Consider the following 14606-nt stretch of genomic DNA (forward strand, 5'->3'; position numbering starts at 1 on the left):
CTGTGGAAATTTAGTACATGAGGAAAAGATTATGCACTTATATAGTCCACTACTTCTGGAATGATCCCTCATTTTCATCAGTGGTCAGGATTGTTCAGAATAGACTGTTGTAAACTACAGAAAAGCAATTACTAGGACAGAATTACCACCAACTACAGCACTAGAAAGTAAATGACTCTAAGGGATTTGAAGTAAGCCATAATAACCATGAATACTATATGCTTTGTACATTGAAGCATTGTAACAATTCTTACTTTATGCATATACTGAGATCATTCAAGAGCAGTCAAGCAGTCAAGAATCTACTGCAAGCAGACAAATGAGAACACAAATAAGATCTGTGAATTTTTACATCTGATCTTGTAGGATTTTCCAGTCCACTTTCCATGTGCCAAATCAACCTTACAGGTTTGTCTATTAAGTGTATATAGGCTACCACAAATAAAGAGAGACTGTCACAGGAGACAAGGTAAGACAGACTAATTTTGAGAGTTGGTTGTGGAGCAGAAACAAACCACCAACACTCCAGACGTTAAAAAATGTACAGGAATCTTTGCTTGCCTATAGGCTCTCCAAGAGAAAACAAGGCTATGGGTAGGTAGGCATGCAAGCAAGCCTTCTGTTATTAAAAAAATGTTGTTGTTATACTTTATTCTACCGTAAAAGTAAAAAATATTTTGTTCTAGACAGGTTGGTTTTGGTCACTATATTCATCACTATTCATAAGATCCAAAAGGGAAGAACAACACTTAACAAGAATAATTTTGGTTGTGAAAAAGATGAATTGCAGCCTTGAGACCAGGCTAAAAGTGGGAGAATCATAGGATTTTATACCAGAAGGAAAAATTCCAAGGCCTGAGATTTCTGAACTAAGGAAATGTTGAGATGGTCACAACTGATTGTGTTGGAATTCAGAGTAGGAAGAAACACCGTCTGGCCAAGAATTTTACCTATCCTCTTTGAGAAGAAAGCCAGCAGTATCACAACTGTGTTTCATAACTTAATACACATTAGTTTGTACTGAAACTTGAGGCCTTTGAAGATGTAGTAAGCACACTGACCTTAGGCAATGTTTCCACTTAAGTCAGAAAAGAAGTTTTTCCATCTTTGTTCTTGCCAGAAAAACCCTTGTGTTTTTGACTTTTCCTAACAGAAAGAAGAATTACCTGATCCAAAAGATTTAGAACTGTATGAATTCCGCTTCAGTGACTTTCCCGTTACAGAGCATGGCCTGATAACTTGTGGAATACGACTGTTCTTTGAGATAAATGTTGTTGAAAAGTTCAAAGTCCCAGCTGAGGTCTGATTTATTTTGTCTTGTTTATATTTATTTTAAGATAGAAGAAAAATAGCTGACTGTAGGTACTTTAATACAGAAGTAGGCAATACTAAAATATTAGTGGTATGGATAACAATCTTCCATTCTTCATCAAACATTTGCATATTTGTCATAAAGACTTAAAACTAATCCTGAAATTGTGTGAGCTATGGAAGGAATTAAATCAACATGCATTTACATAAGAACAATTTGCTGTTTCCATGTTTAATTCAATGAAAAGCAATTCTTTTCATAGAACTTGCACATTATTACAGTAATTTCATAGTATATTCCAGTAATTTTATAAGAATTCCATCATTTTGTTTCAACTAACAGCACAGTCTTAATCACTTTTGTTCATAATAGGTCCTTACAAGATGGATGTACACAGTCAGGAAGGGTTATCGAGATATCACTTACCATAACTGGCGACATGGATTCAATGTGGGACAAACAATGTTTACTCTGCTGATGGTAACGTTGCTAATATTAACCTTACATTCATTATTTAGTTTTCCTTTCAATTCCAACCGGAAAATTCAGGAAGGTACACACTCAGAATTGTCTGTTTTCTTCTACAGACAGGCAAAATAAAGAAATACTATACTGATCTAGAAGCCTTTGCCATGGTTGCTGCTGCTTTCTGCCATGACATTGATCACAGAGGGACCAATAACTTGTATCAAATGAAGTAAGTACAAATACGTAAATATATGGAAATGTATTTTTAGTGGCAAATGAAAAAAACATGTCAAAACTTGCAAAAATATAAGGTATATATTCCATATTCATCTGACATGAATAAACATCAATCCTACAGAAGATTTCTGCCTCAGAGCATTTGTCGTGACAGCTGAAACACAAAGACAAAATGCAAAAGCAGAATCTTAGAAGGATCTCCTGGAGCTGCAATTCATTTTTAAGAGAGACTAAGTTCTAGCAATGCTTGGATTGTAGCAGACCCTCATGCACATGAGGCCACAAAGAAATGAGAAAAGTACATTAAAATCCCTAACTGGATTACTTTTTTCCAAGACAGGGCATAAGCACTTTTCTGTAGAGGGATTCAGGATGTGGCATAGACAAGGGCCAGTTTAGAGGGAGACAGGATTTAAGATGCATTCTTTTTCTCTGTTTTCTACCGTCCAATTTGACTAGCTCAGTTGTTCCCTCCCCCACTCAGTTTACTGATTGATGTAGGTCCTTTCCTGAGATGTAATCTCCTCATGTTATACAGGCTTCTGAGCTAAAGAGCTTGTGTTCTGCCACTGGGTCCACATGCCAGTGAGTTACACATCATGAGGTTAAGCTTTGCAATTCATGCTCCTTTTTGTTCTGAGAAAATATTCTAAAGGATTTCTTTGTGATTTTTCCCTTGTTTGTTATGAAACGATATTAATTAGTAGATGCTTGTCATAAAACAATATTAATTCATTTTGTTTTAAACTTACCTTTTTGTTACAACATTACATATCATGGCAAGACCCACTCTTCTGCTGAAGAGTGAACAATCTACCATTTAGTCTTTTACGTGATCTGTTAAGGGCTTGTTTCTATGTGCTAGCCGGAGAACACAGGTTTCTCAGAATGTCACGTGTACCAGAAGATTATAACCATAATTTTCTGAGTACAGTTTCCCACCAACTGTATCTCCAGAATGATTCATCCTCCTCTGACCCTGGATACGCTCCTCCCAGGAGAGGTGTTTCAGCCTGCATGCTAGAGCAATGACGCGAGGGGATTTTCTGATTATTCTCAGGGATTCTCCAGGTGACGTAGGAGAGAGAGAATGACAGATGCTGGTTCTTATTCAGCGGACTGCCTCTCATCCAAATAAGTTTAAGGGGGGTTTTAAATCTTCCTACTGTGGTCTTCCCTAGCTGAAAGCCCTCTACGCGAGGTCATACGCAGTAAAGCTATTTATAAAAGTTATCAGGCTTTACCACAACAGTCCTAATCACAAGTCAGAAAATACAGGTAGCATGTAGCAATCCACCTTGGGTTATCTGAGGAATGGAGTTATTAGCTGAGGGAAGAAAGGAGGAAAATACACTTCCAAACACACAGAACCACCTGGAGCCTACGTAGACAGAACACTTCTCCCTTCCTCCCACTACCATAGCCTGATGCAGAATTTCCTCTGCTTGAAGCTTAGCCCAATGCCAGAGGGATGCTTTGAGCTCTGTGATAAGACCGAACACATCTGAGCTGTCAGGACTTGCGCAGTCCATAAAATGGTGATTTTGGGGGAGGGGAGGAGCCCCAGGGCATTAGAGGAATTTAACTCCATTATACTGTTACTTTAGATTTAACTTACAGTAAGTTAGAATCACAGGGGACATGGCACACAGTCATTACAGACAGACAAGAGTTCAAAAGCCGTGCCACAGAATAAATACTAAAAGATGGATAAAGGCTACTTTTAAGGTATACAGAAGGTGCACAGATTAAACAAACAGCAAAACTGAACGTGCAAGACAAAGTACAGGCATGTTTTAAAAAACACAGTTTTTGAGTTTTGAGGCATCTAACCACGCCTTTGACTTTAGTGGGCACTGAACACCCAGTGCTCTCCAATTTCCATCATTACTCAGTCACAAGAGTGAAGGCAAGCAAGTATTTTTTTTTGTTCTGCATCATACCAATGGTTAAGATAGATCAATTAAACTATTGAACATGCAGATCAGAAGCATTTTAATCCTAAAAATCTGAATTCTGAATCAAAAATATTGCCTCCAAAATACTAGAAAGAATTGCTTCTTTTTCAACAGGTCAGCTGCTCCGCTGGCAAAACTTCATGGCTCTTCCATTTTAGAAAGGCATCACCTAGAGTACAGTAAAACCCTACTGCAAGATGAGGTATGTCTGCATGAACCTTCTGCTCACACTGATCAACACAAAAGATCCAATTAAGTTATTGTCCTGGTTTTGGCTGGGACAGAGTTAACTCTCTTCTTAGTAGCTGGTACAGTGCTGGGTTTTGGATTTAGTCTGAGAATAATGTTGATAACACGCTGATGTTTTAGTTGTTGCTAAGTAGCACTTATCTTAAGTCAGGGATTTTTCAGTTTCCCATGCTCTGCCAGCAAGCAGGTGTGCAAGAAGCTGGGAGGGAGCAGAGCCGGGGCAGCTGACCTGAACTAGCCAAAGGGGTATTTCCATACCATGGAACATCATGCCCAGTATATAAACAGGGGGGAGTTGGCTGGGAGGCACAGATCGTGGCTCTGGCATTGGTCAGCGGGTGGTGAGCAATTGCATTGTGCATCACTGGGTTTTTTTTTCCCTCTTTTTGTTATATTCCTTTTCATTACTATTATTATTATATTTCATTATTATTATTGTTAGTATTATAGTTTACTTTAGTTATTAAACTGTTCTTATCTCAACCCATGAGTTCTACCTTCTTTCCCGATTCTCCTCCCCACCCCACTGGGAGCGGGGCAGGGCAGGGGCAGGGAGTGAGGGAGCGGCTGCGTGGTGCTTGGCTGCCGACTGGGGTTAAACCACAACAGTTATGATGTTCCAAATTTCACTCTGTCTCATTCATTCCTCTAGGTCCAGATTAAGAAATCATGCTAAAATTCAGAAGTCTAAGCCAAATTCTTAGGCATTGTCCACTTTTAGAGAAAAATCAGTAATTCCGCCAGAAATAGACTCACTTAAGATAGAAAAGCTTTTCCTCTGGGCCTCACTCACACTCCTCGGGTTTTTTCCACTTTCACAGAACAGCTGATGTTGAAACCAAAGCAGAAAATACAATACATACATACAAACTGCTGCCCCTGGTTCATGAGGTCTGAGTTCAGCTGCTGGCTCTGGCAGCTGAGGAACAAAGGGATGGAGCTCTTTATGGAGGGCCTCCTCACCCCCAGGCCAACCCCCCCACACACCTTACCCTGCTAAAACAGAGAAGGCAGTATCATGAGGCTCTGCTGCAGCTCCCATTACTGATCTTCCCTGAATTAGGCAGACGCCCTCAGCTGCCCTTCCCCAGCAGCTGCAGAGGTGAGGCTCCCCACCGCAGTCTCCTCAGGCTCAACAAGATGGCGGCAGCACAGCCCACCAGGGTCCTCTGCCCCATGGAGCCCTGCTCCTGCAGAGGGGGTCAGCCATCCTTCCCTCAGTGGCGCCTGGCTCTGTCCTGGCTACAAGGGAAGAGGCTACAACTCTTTACTACATATTTTGCAGGGAAACAAAAGATTTAACAGGTAAGGCTTGAACACGTGCCCCTTCCATCCCACTTGTTCGCAGCAGCATGGCAGGCACCCGCTTCCACCCTTATTTTTCATTTTCTGATCCCCGTGGTGGTGCTATTTCCTGACCTCGTGAGGCCACAGAATAAATCCTTACACTAGCCAGTAGCACAATGATCATAAAAACCCCAGAAGATTTATGATTTAAAAAAAACAAAAACCAAAACACCTTTACCTTTATTGATGGCGATGTACTTTTTCAAATGTGAGATGCCGGGGACTAACTCCTGCTCTTTGCTGGAGCAGTTGTCAGGACCTCTGGAGGCTCTCAACAGCAGCATCGCTGCACCCCATGCTCTCACAGGTATTGTCCCCTCAGTTAAAGAAGGAAGGAAAACCAGGACACTTAGAAAAATGCTGAGTGTGATGCTCTCATTCCTTTTGCCTGAGGAAAAGGACATTGCACTTACTATGATAGGTCCCTAATAGCACTGCAGGCAACTGTGCTGACCCAGGTTAACAGAAGGAAAAGGTCTCTACAGTGAAGCTTTAAGAAGTCTAGGAAAATCAGGTTTATGGAATGTGAACTGTAAAGAAATTATGAAGAACTGCCATTTCTTTACTAATTACGTGGAATACAGGTGGTTTTCTTTGGTTTTAATTTATATATGGCAATATCAGGACTTGCAACTGTTTGAGTCGTGGATTTAGTTATTTGTGCAGCCTCTGGGGGCAGCATCTTAGATCCACCTACTACTCACACAGTTATTTAGCCATTTATTAGCCATGAATAAGGGTCACCTTTACCAATCGAGTAATTTTTCATTTGTAGCATTATTTTAATTTAGGGACTGTAGTTGGCCAATTTTGTTACACTATTCTGTGAGACAATCTGTATAGTACAAACCAAAGACGGTGTTATAAAAGGAATTGAATTCGTAAACTTTCCATCTTGCAGAGTTTAAATATCTTCCAGAACCTAAATAAGCGCCAGTTTGAAACCGTTCTACACTTATTTGAAGTTGCAATAATAGCAACTGACTTGGCTTTGTATTTCAAGTAAGTACTAAATTCTGTATAACTTCCTACTGAAAAAAATGTCAATCCTATAGAATTTATAACTGTAGTTTTTAGTTGGTTATATGCAGAGTACAGAGATGCTTACATGCAGAGTACAGAGCTATATTTAAAACTGTTATTAAATCTAATTCTTGTAAAAACCCAAGACATTCTTAGATTCATTATAAGCTTTCAAATTAGAGAACACATAAATGTATATAATACTTAGTATACATTTAGTAGGTCATTAAAATATGCTGTTAATTACAGCAAACACTGTATTTCAGAAGTGTGGATTCTGTAGCCTAATCATAAGCTTGTGTGCACGTGTGATATTTAGCGTACCATACTACAATTACTCATACTAAAAAAGGAGTATGCTTATGACATGGAAATTAAGATGCTGGTTTAAAAATAAGACTGCAGACATCAACGGATCCCAGTGCTAAATATGCCAAAGACTCCAAATATCAAATCATCCATCCTGTTCCTAAGTTACTGACTTAATGTGCTTTTATAATGGGTATTTTCCTTAAAGATATATGGAGCCTTTTGTTTTGGTCCAGATGTCTTATGACTGGGACAATTTAAAGTCAGGAGACAGAAAACAATTCAGTAAGTTGTTCAACAGCAGTTATTAAATTTTAGTGAGCAGTAATTCCATTTCATATGTTCTAAATGCAAATTAGAAGATTTATTAAGCAATAGCAAGACACATTTACGTTTTTGAAAGTTCTTCTCAGTTAGGTCTTTGTGCTCCTTTGGATTTTTGAGGGGAGGGAGTGGAAGAACATTTATTAGTATTTGCTTCACTTTTTCCAATTCATTATGTTACAGGAAGTAACAAACATGTAATACTAAAGAAATAAGAATGTCACCCCAAACAGTTTAATATGAAGGGTTAGGAAATTGGTTATTTGTTTCTTTGTCAGGAATTCTGACATAATACTTTACATGTCAGTGGTATATAGCAAAATCTAAATGCGCTAGGTTACTTGAAAAGTTTGAGTTCAACGGGAAGAACGTGTCACTTTGATACTACTATGACTAGGATGCTACTTTGAAAAAGCATAAATATCAGAAATATGGTTTTCTATTTCATTTTTAATGCAGGAACTTTTGTTAACTAGTATATGGTTTATTGGTATGTTTTAACAGGAAAAGAACCATGTTTCAAAAGATTGTGGATGCAATTGAAAAAATGGAAACAGAAGAGGAGGCAATTAAATATATATCTATTGACCCAACCAAAAAAGAAGTCATCATGTAGGTGGTTAATATTTTACTCTTTATTCAATCAGTTATTTAGGACCAGATTTTAAAAGAATTTGGGCACCTAAACATGTAAATTAAGACTTGGTGTTATTGTCCGATGATGAGCACAACCATGATTTTAAATTAGAAATACAGGTCTACAATCTTCTCAAAATGTGCAAAATGTGCATCCATCTGCATCTTAGGTATCTAAATTCCTTAAAAAATCTAGACCTTTTTTTTCTATCATCATCCTAACTATACTCCTGTTTTGTGTTTTCAAAGGGCTATGATGATGACTGGATGTGACCTGTCTGCAATAACCAAGCCTTGGGAAGTGCAAAGTAAGGTAGGTACTTTTCGAACAGACAGTACTGCGTTTGCTATCTGCTTTACTGCCTATTTGGTGTATGATCATTTTAAAAAAATTACTTATTGCCAGTTGATAGATATTTAAATATCTGCACCCAACTGTGTTTCCCGAAAACCTCTATTTTTCTGTCACTGTGAGTGTAACGGTTCCATGATGCCTCTCCCCAACCACTCTACACTTGTTCCACCTTTCTCTACTTGTCCTTCAGCTAAAACTGGCATCCCTGATTCTGTCAGCTGCTCTAGCTACCCTCAAATATCACTCAGGTTTTTTTGCGCTATCCAACTTTTGCTGTTTTTCAGCTGTTTTTAAGGTACAGCTTTAACAACAGTATGATTTGAATTGTGTCTATTCTGTAGATCTTGGAGCCATTGCAAAGTAGCTTAAACACACTAAAAATAAATTCTGTAATACAGCGTAACACTGCTTTGTACACAAGTACTTCAAGTACTCCAGTACTTATTGACCATCACACTGAAGCTCATCACTTAGCCTTACAGGAATAGGTTTTAACAATGCATAATCAAAATACAACTGCAAGATGCTTGTGGAGCCTTCTAAGTAATACACATTACAGGTACTAGAAAATTGTTATGTTGCTAATATTGTCTTGTTCCTGTTGACAATAATCTATCATTTACTCAGCATGCACTAGAATATCGGTGAGATAATTTGCTGGAAAAAGCCTTAAGTACACCAGAGAGTGTCTGTAATTTCTGAAAGAAGCGCTTGACTATCTCTACAGGGATTAGAGTGGAATTCTATTGTGTTTGACCAAAACTCCCTATTTCTGGAGAACGTTTTAAACGACTCAGAGATAATGCAGCTAGCAAGAAATAAGTCCTCTCTTTGTGGAAGGCAAGTTAGTAATAATAGTTAAGTAGTAAACACTAATATGCCCGTTCTTGGTTAATCAACATTTTCACATTTTCTGGAAAGCCTTGTTCTTTTATTTATTTATTTAAATTTACTGCTTTCTGCTGACACTTCCACTGAATTGTGATTATTCAGGTTGCCCTCATGGTTGCAAACGAATTCTGGGAGCAAGGCGACCTGGAACGAACTGTGCTACAGCAACAACCAATTGTAAGTACTAAATAATTTAACTGTGTTAAGCAACATTAACTGTTATTAAAATATTGACTAGATAATGGTCCACGATGCTTACTAGATCATTATACCAAAAAGCATGGTATCTACCGAATCTAAAATACTGCTATTCTGTTCTAGCCTATGATGGACAGAAACAAAGGAGATGAACTACCTAAACTCCAAGTTGGTTTCATAGATTTTGTGTGTACATTTGTGTACAAGGTAAGAATAATTTTTTTTTGTTTTCCCTCTGCAGCAGTTCTGATGGCACAACTAGTAACAAACTGTTGCAGTTAAAAAATTCTAGATAGCAGCAGGACTCTTGGTCACAGCGTAAACAAGTATCACAGTTGCCACAATTTTTCAATCTTTTGTTACATAGAATTGCTCCCACAAAGCAAACTCAAGAGATGTGAAGCAAATTCATAAAAAGTGAAGATCTCAGTGAAACTTGAGGGCGCTGAGGTTTTGTTACTACCTTGAAAGACTGAGTTAGCAAGCCTAGTCTGATTCTTCACAGTCCCATTTAATATAAGTATGCAACATGTGAATGGTTACAGAAAGCAGTTAATGGCACAGCAAAGGGAATAGGAAACTTGCAATATTCTGGAAGTATAGATGTTCTGTATCTTCTGTAAGGCACTGAAATGCCAACATTATTAATCCATGTCTAGCTTTTAATATTATCCCAAAATGTCATGCAGAAAAGTGACATGTAATATTTTAACATCTTCAGATACATCCTCATCTGCTTGGAATATACTAAGGGATACTAGACTTTTTTATTATATCCTGATACTGATAATCATGATAAAATATCATGTATCATAGTTATACTTGTATTATAAGAATCTAACTATCAAATTTGGGATTAGGGAAGATACTAAAACGTGCAGTATATAATTCAGATCTTTTCTAACTGACTGTGTGCACAATAGGGCATTATTATCCCAACATGGTATTTCCAATAATATGCCACCACTGCATGGCCAAGAACATGCTTTCAATTGTGTACCAGCAGGTACTCACACTATTTCTTTTAAAATTTTTTCTCTTGTACAGAAGACCCACTACCAGAGATGGAACCAGTGCTTGAAAAAAATGTGAAATCAAATAAAATTAATTAATCTAGCATACATACTGAATTAGATTTAATAGAAAAATGAAAGCTAATGTTTTCTCTGCAACGCATCAGTACTTCCACAAATTCAGACTTTACAAATCATCAGTGTTTACAAATTTCTAATTTACTAATTTAAATTGTTTGTATAGGAATTCTCAAGGTTTCACAAGGAAATTACACCTATGTTTGATGGTCTTCAAAACAACAGGGTTGAATGGAAAACACGAGCTGATGAATATGAAGAGAAGATGAAAGTTATTGAGGAACAAAAGAAAAAGGAAGAAGAAGCAGCTGCCAAAAAAGGTTAAGTAACTTCTGAGGTTTTCATTTATATATATTTGTAAGGCAGTCAATATATTCTCTCTCTCTCTCAAATTCACACATGCAGTGCACCTGTGCAATATTCTATTAAACTTTAATGGTATGCAAGTTCTGAATTAGCCAAATTAGCTTTATCTTTACTTGGAAGAGGAGTAACCTTTAAAGATTACACAAATTCAGTACACTGACCTCATTTTCTAAACTGCAGAATTACAGAAAATATGTCCATCGCAAAAGTGAAGGAAATGTCAAATTTCTTTTGTCTTAAGACTTAAAACTGAATGTAATTAAGCACTTATTTATCTGTGAATGCTACAATCACCTGAAATACTAGAGATGTATCAAAATTCTGTGTCACATCTGCCCCAAATGTATTCAGGTGCTTTGTTTAAGCTGAAAATGAAAAGCGTAAGGAAGAGAGATGGGAATAGATAGTGTGCATTTGGAACATAAAAATAAAAAAGCAGTGCAAATCCCCACTTCTCTTCCAAGTTTAAGGTAAAGCTTTTGCCTCTAGTTCCCTACCATCAGTTTCTTGGCTGAAATACACTCATATTAAAAATTTAACACTAATCTTCCTAAGACAGCCCAAGTCCTAAAATTGAAAGTATGGTTTTATGTATGATAACCTAGAAGAGAATCTGATTTTATAGAAACTGAGAACCTATCACTCAAGTGTAAGAGTGAAATGAGTCAGTTATTTTTATTCTGTATTGCATGTGGACCAGTAGGTCAACAGCTCTGCCAATCAGCTGAGATGACTGAAAAGGTTCAGAGATTAAAAGAAAACCGTGTGTGATTACTACAGAATGATTGTCAGCTAGTTTGAAGAAGAAAAGTTAGTTTACTCTAAGTGTGTGTTTCACATCTTTAACAAATAAATTATTCAGTACTATTTTATGTTTTAATCAGTGTCTGTGGGAAATAGGTGAGTATTCTTCACATTTCACACAAAAGAGAGGCTACTCAAGGCCACCATCAAGTTACTGTCAGAGTGTGAAGTGGAACTAGAGAGTTATTAGCTCCTAAAATAAATGATACTACGCTAAAATTGAAAAAAAATGTTGTTGCAAAGTGGTTAAAAAAGTACTGTAAGTTATATGATTTAATCAAAGCAGATTTTTGAAAGAGAAGTTTAATAAAATGAGTCAAATATTATTATTGTAATAAAATTATAAGAAATATCTTGGCCAGCTCACACTGTGATACCACTTACACACATTTTCACAGAAATTATGCCCACACCATTGTCTCCCAAATTTATTTTAAAGACACTCTTTTGCAATTAATCATATAATCTTATTTATTTAAGATTAATTTATTGCTGAGAACTAGCTGGTTGCGAGTATGAACAAAGTACTCTTTCCTTACATTGGAATGTAAGCATCTGAACTTCACAGAAATAGCAGCAAAACAAAACAAAACAAAACAACCCAGGACCTACACACAAATCTCCTTATACGTTTGCTTTCTTGGCAAAGCATATAGTTACTGAAGTCTGATCCTATGCCCTTAAGCATAAGGTTCTTAAATAAAAATTAAATTATACATTTAGGAAGACTCAGGTATTTCTACTCCCACTTGAAGTTAGGACCATCTTACATCATTGGTATTTTGGAATCACTTAGTCACTGACTTAAGGAAAGAAGTATTTTCCCACAAGTAACCTTACACAGGCAAGCATGGACAGACTGATTTGCCGGAGCCAAGTATCTGACCTTTGCATATCATAATTGGTATCACAAAATGTAAGTGAATTATTTTGCATCTTTTAAAACGTGCACTGGAATGAGGCCACGCACATTTGTGAAGAACAGATCTGACACTGTCAAATCAAGGCCATGTAAATATGAGAGTTTGTTAAGTCAGTTCATACAAACAGTAATTTGATACATGCTGAACCACGGTGGTTTCTCTAGATCACACTGACCTGGCTATTCTTAGCCATTCAGTAGACAGAAAACAAAATAAACATATTTGCTGAACCACTACAGTGGAAAGTTCAGAACAGAAACTAAAACAGAATACAGTATTAAACTGAGAAAATAAAATACATAGTTAGTAACATAGTGTTGATTATATCCACAAATTACAGAGGGTAGGACACTGATTATGTGACATGTTTCAATGCAGGTGGAAAGGGTCGAAAATGACCTAGTAACATGGTGATCCACAGCTTTCAAATGTAAGTTTTAATTCTAATATTGGTATCTTACCTTAAATGAACCTGGAAACGCTATTTATTACATTGAAAGAATCTTAACTATGACCAATGAACATCTGTGGAATCATTTGAGAGAGACAGTAACAGAGTCAGTAGCTATAAATAACAAACATAAAAAGTGTCTCTCTTAATTGGTAATTACAAAGGGATTCATGCAGGGTTGGATAAAGGCTTATACAATCAGGTCAAATTAAAGTTTTTGTATCATCTGCTTCAAAAATAGATTCACAGATTATATTGATCCAAGAGTTTCTTTCTTTTGCATGGCTTGCATACCTCAGTTTTGTATGTGTGGGACAGAGTCATATATATTTAACTACTGAAACTTTCCAGTAAGAGTGGTTCAGTGTGTGTTTGGTCCTTTGAGAAATGTTGGTATCAACTGCTACACTATATACACATATGTATATATAGCATGTGTTATTGTTTCTTATTCCATTTTCCCAGACAAGTAGTGAAAGCATGTTCAATTTTCAGAAGGTCAAACACACATAAGATGCATATCACAAAAGCGACACCTTTTTAACAAGAAATTAGAGCAGCTAAAATTAACAGAAAATACTCACTTTACTTTCCTTCTCTGTTTTTTAGCTGAAAATGCAGCTGGAAGTGGTGGTGGAAGCGGAGAGGATGGAAAATCCAAAACATGTATAATTTTGTAATTCTTTGTCTCAGACACTCTTTCTGCTACAGAAAAGACATCTAGAAAGAACTTCAATGAGCCCCAGTGGATTTCTGCTTCACATAGAATAGTATAGATCGATCTCTTAACAATCCTCTTAAACACTTGCCATTTGTTGGAAATAATTTTTAATGGAGTAAACAAACAGTTACAATTAAAAACTGGAAAACTGAAAGAAAAATAATGGTGCAAAATGAGTTAACTGTGCACTCTAGATATTTTTTCATGTCACAATTTATATACAGTATTTTTATTAAAATATGTAACTTTTGCACACTGTCCAGAAAAAAAACCCAAATAATTTTGACAGATCTTATATGAAATTACTGAATGAAATCTACCATGTACAATTCAAACAAAAAATTGCGATTTTCGTAACTTGTATATTTAGATTTTTATATTATGTGTATTTCCTTAATCCGGAATTGTCCTTTTCCTTCATTCTTAATGCTATATAAATTCTAGAGTAAACACCTCCTTCACTTTAGGAATGCTCAACACAATTCCCTGGCTCATATCTATTAAAAGCAGGTCCATGGTACACAGTATTTTTTCAAAACTACCAAGGATAAATCTGTAAATTGTAGCCCTAGCTCAGCGAAACCACTCTTGCCCATGTGCAAATGGCTCTGCTCACAGTTCCTAAACTGACCATCTTTTATTGTGAAAATCTAAAAACGCAGACTGTAAACATCATACTTTGCATACAAGTAAGAGTTTACTAAGATACCTATACCAGTATATCTACAGCAGGATCTACATTCAGAGGCATTTTAAAAGGCTCATGTACTCTCAATGCACCTTTTTTAAAATGCAGTAAATGAAAGTATTTGAAAATCAATGAACTGGCACCAATTTAATCTTGGGAGGGAGAGGACAGCAGAAGTAGAGCACATCAGAATTCGCATTACCTCCCTTTCTACAACCAAGAAGACAGACTGCACACAAATTAGCTCTTCATAAA

General features: G+C 36.8%; 1 protein-coding gene across 3 annotated transcripts in view; it reads left to right on the forward strand.

The window, feature by feature from the left end:
• PDE6C (phosphodiesterase 6C) overlaps positions 1-13622 on the forward strand; it is a 30808-nt gene extending 17186 nt beyond the window's left edge. Inside the window, exons 12-22 of one of the 3 annotated variants that reach the window (XM_050899221.1) lie at positions 1154-1300; positions 1685-1792; positions 1900-2009; positions 4090-4177; positions 6473-6573; positions 7732-7839; positions 8113-8176; positions 9212-9286; positions 9431-9514; positions 10565-10718; positions 13552-13622. In XM_050899221.1, coding sequence (XP_050755178.1) covers positions 1154-1300; positions 1685-1792; positions 1900-2009; positions 4090-4177; positions 6473-6573; positions 7732-7839; positions 8113-8176; positions 9212-9286; positions 9431-9514; positions 10565-10718; positions 13552-13622 — 1110 coding nt within the window. Of the gene's footprint in view, positions 1-1153; positions 1301-1684; positions 1793-1899; positions 2010-4089; positions 4178-6472; positions 6574-7731; positions 7840-8112; positions 8177-9211; positions 9287-9430; positions 9515-10564; positions 10719-12869; positions 12890-13551 lie in introns of those variants that run through there. The other 2 variants (XM_050899222.1, XM_050899223.1) reach the window with 2 other exon arrangements.
• The last annotated feature ends 984 nt before the right edge of the window (positions 13623-14606 follow it).

Source organism: Gymnogyps californianus, chromosome 6 (assembly GCF_018139145.2).
Source record: "Gymnogyps californianus isolate 813 chromosome 6, ASM1813914v2, whole genome shotgun sequence".
NCBI lineage: Eukaryota > Metazoa > Chordata > Aves > Accipitriformes > Cathartidae > Gymnogyps > Gymnogyps californianus.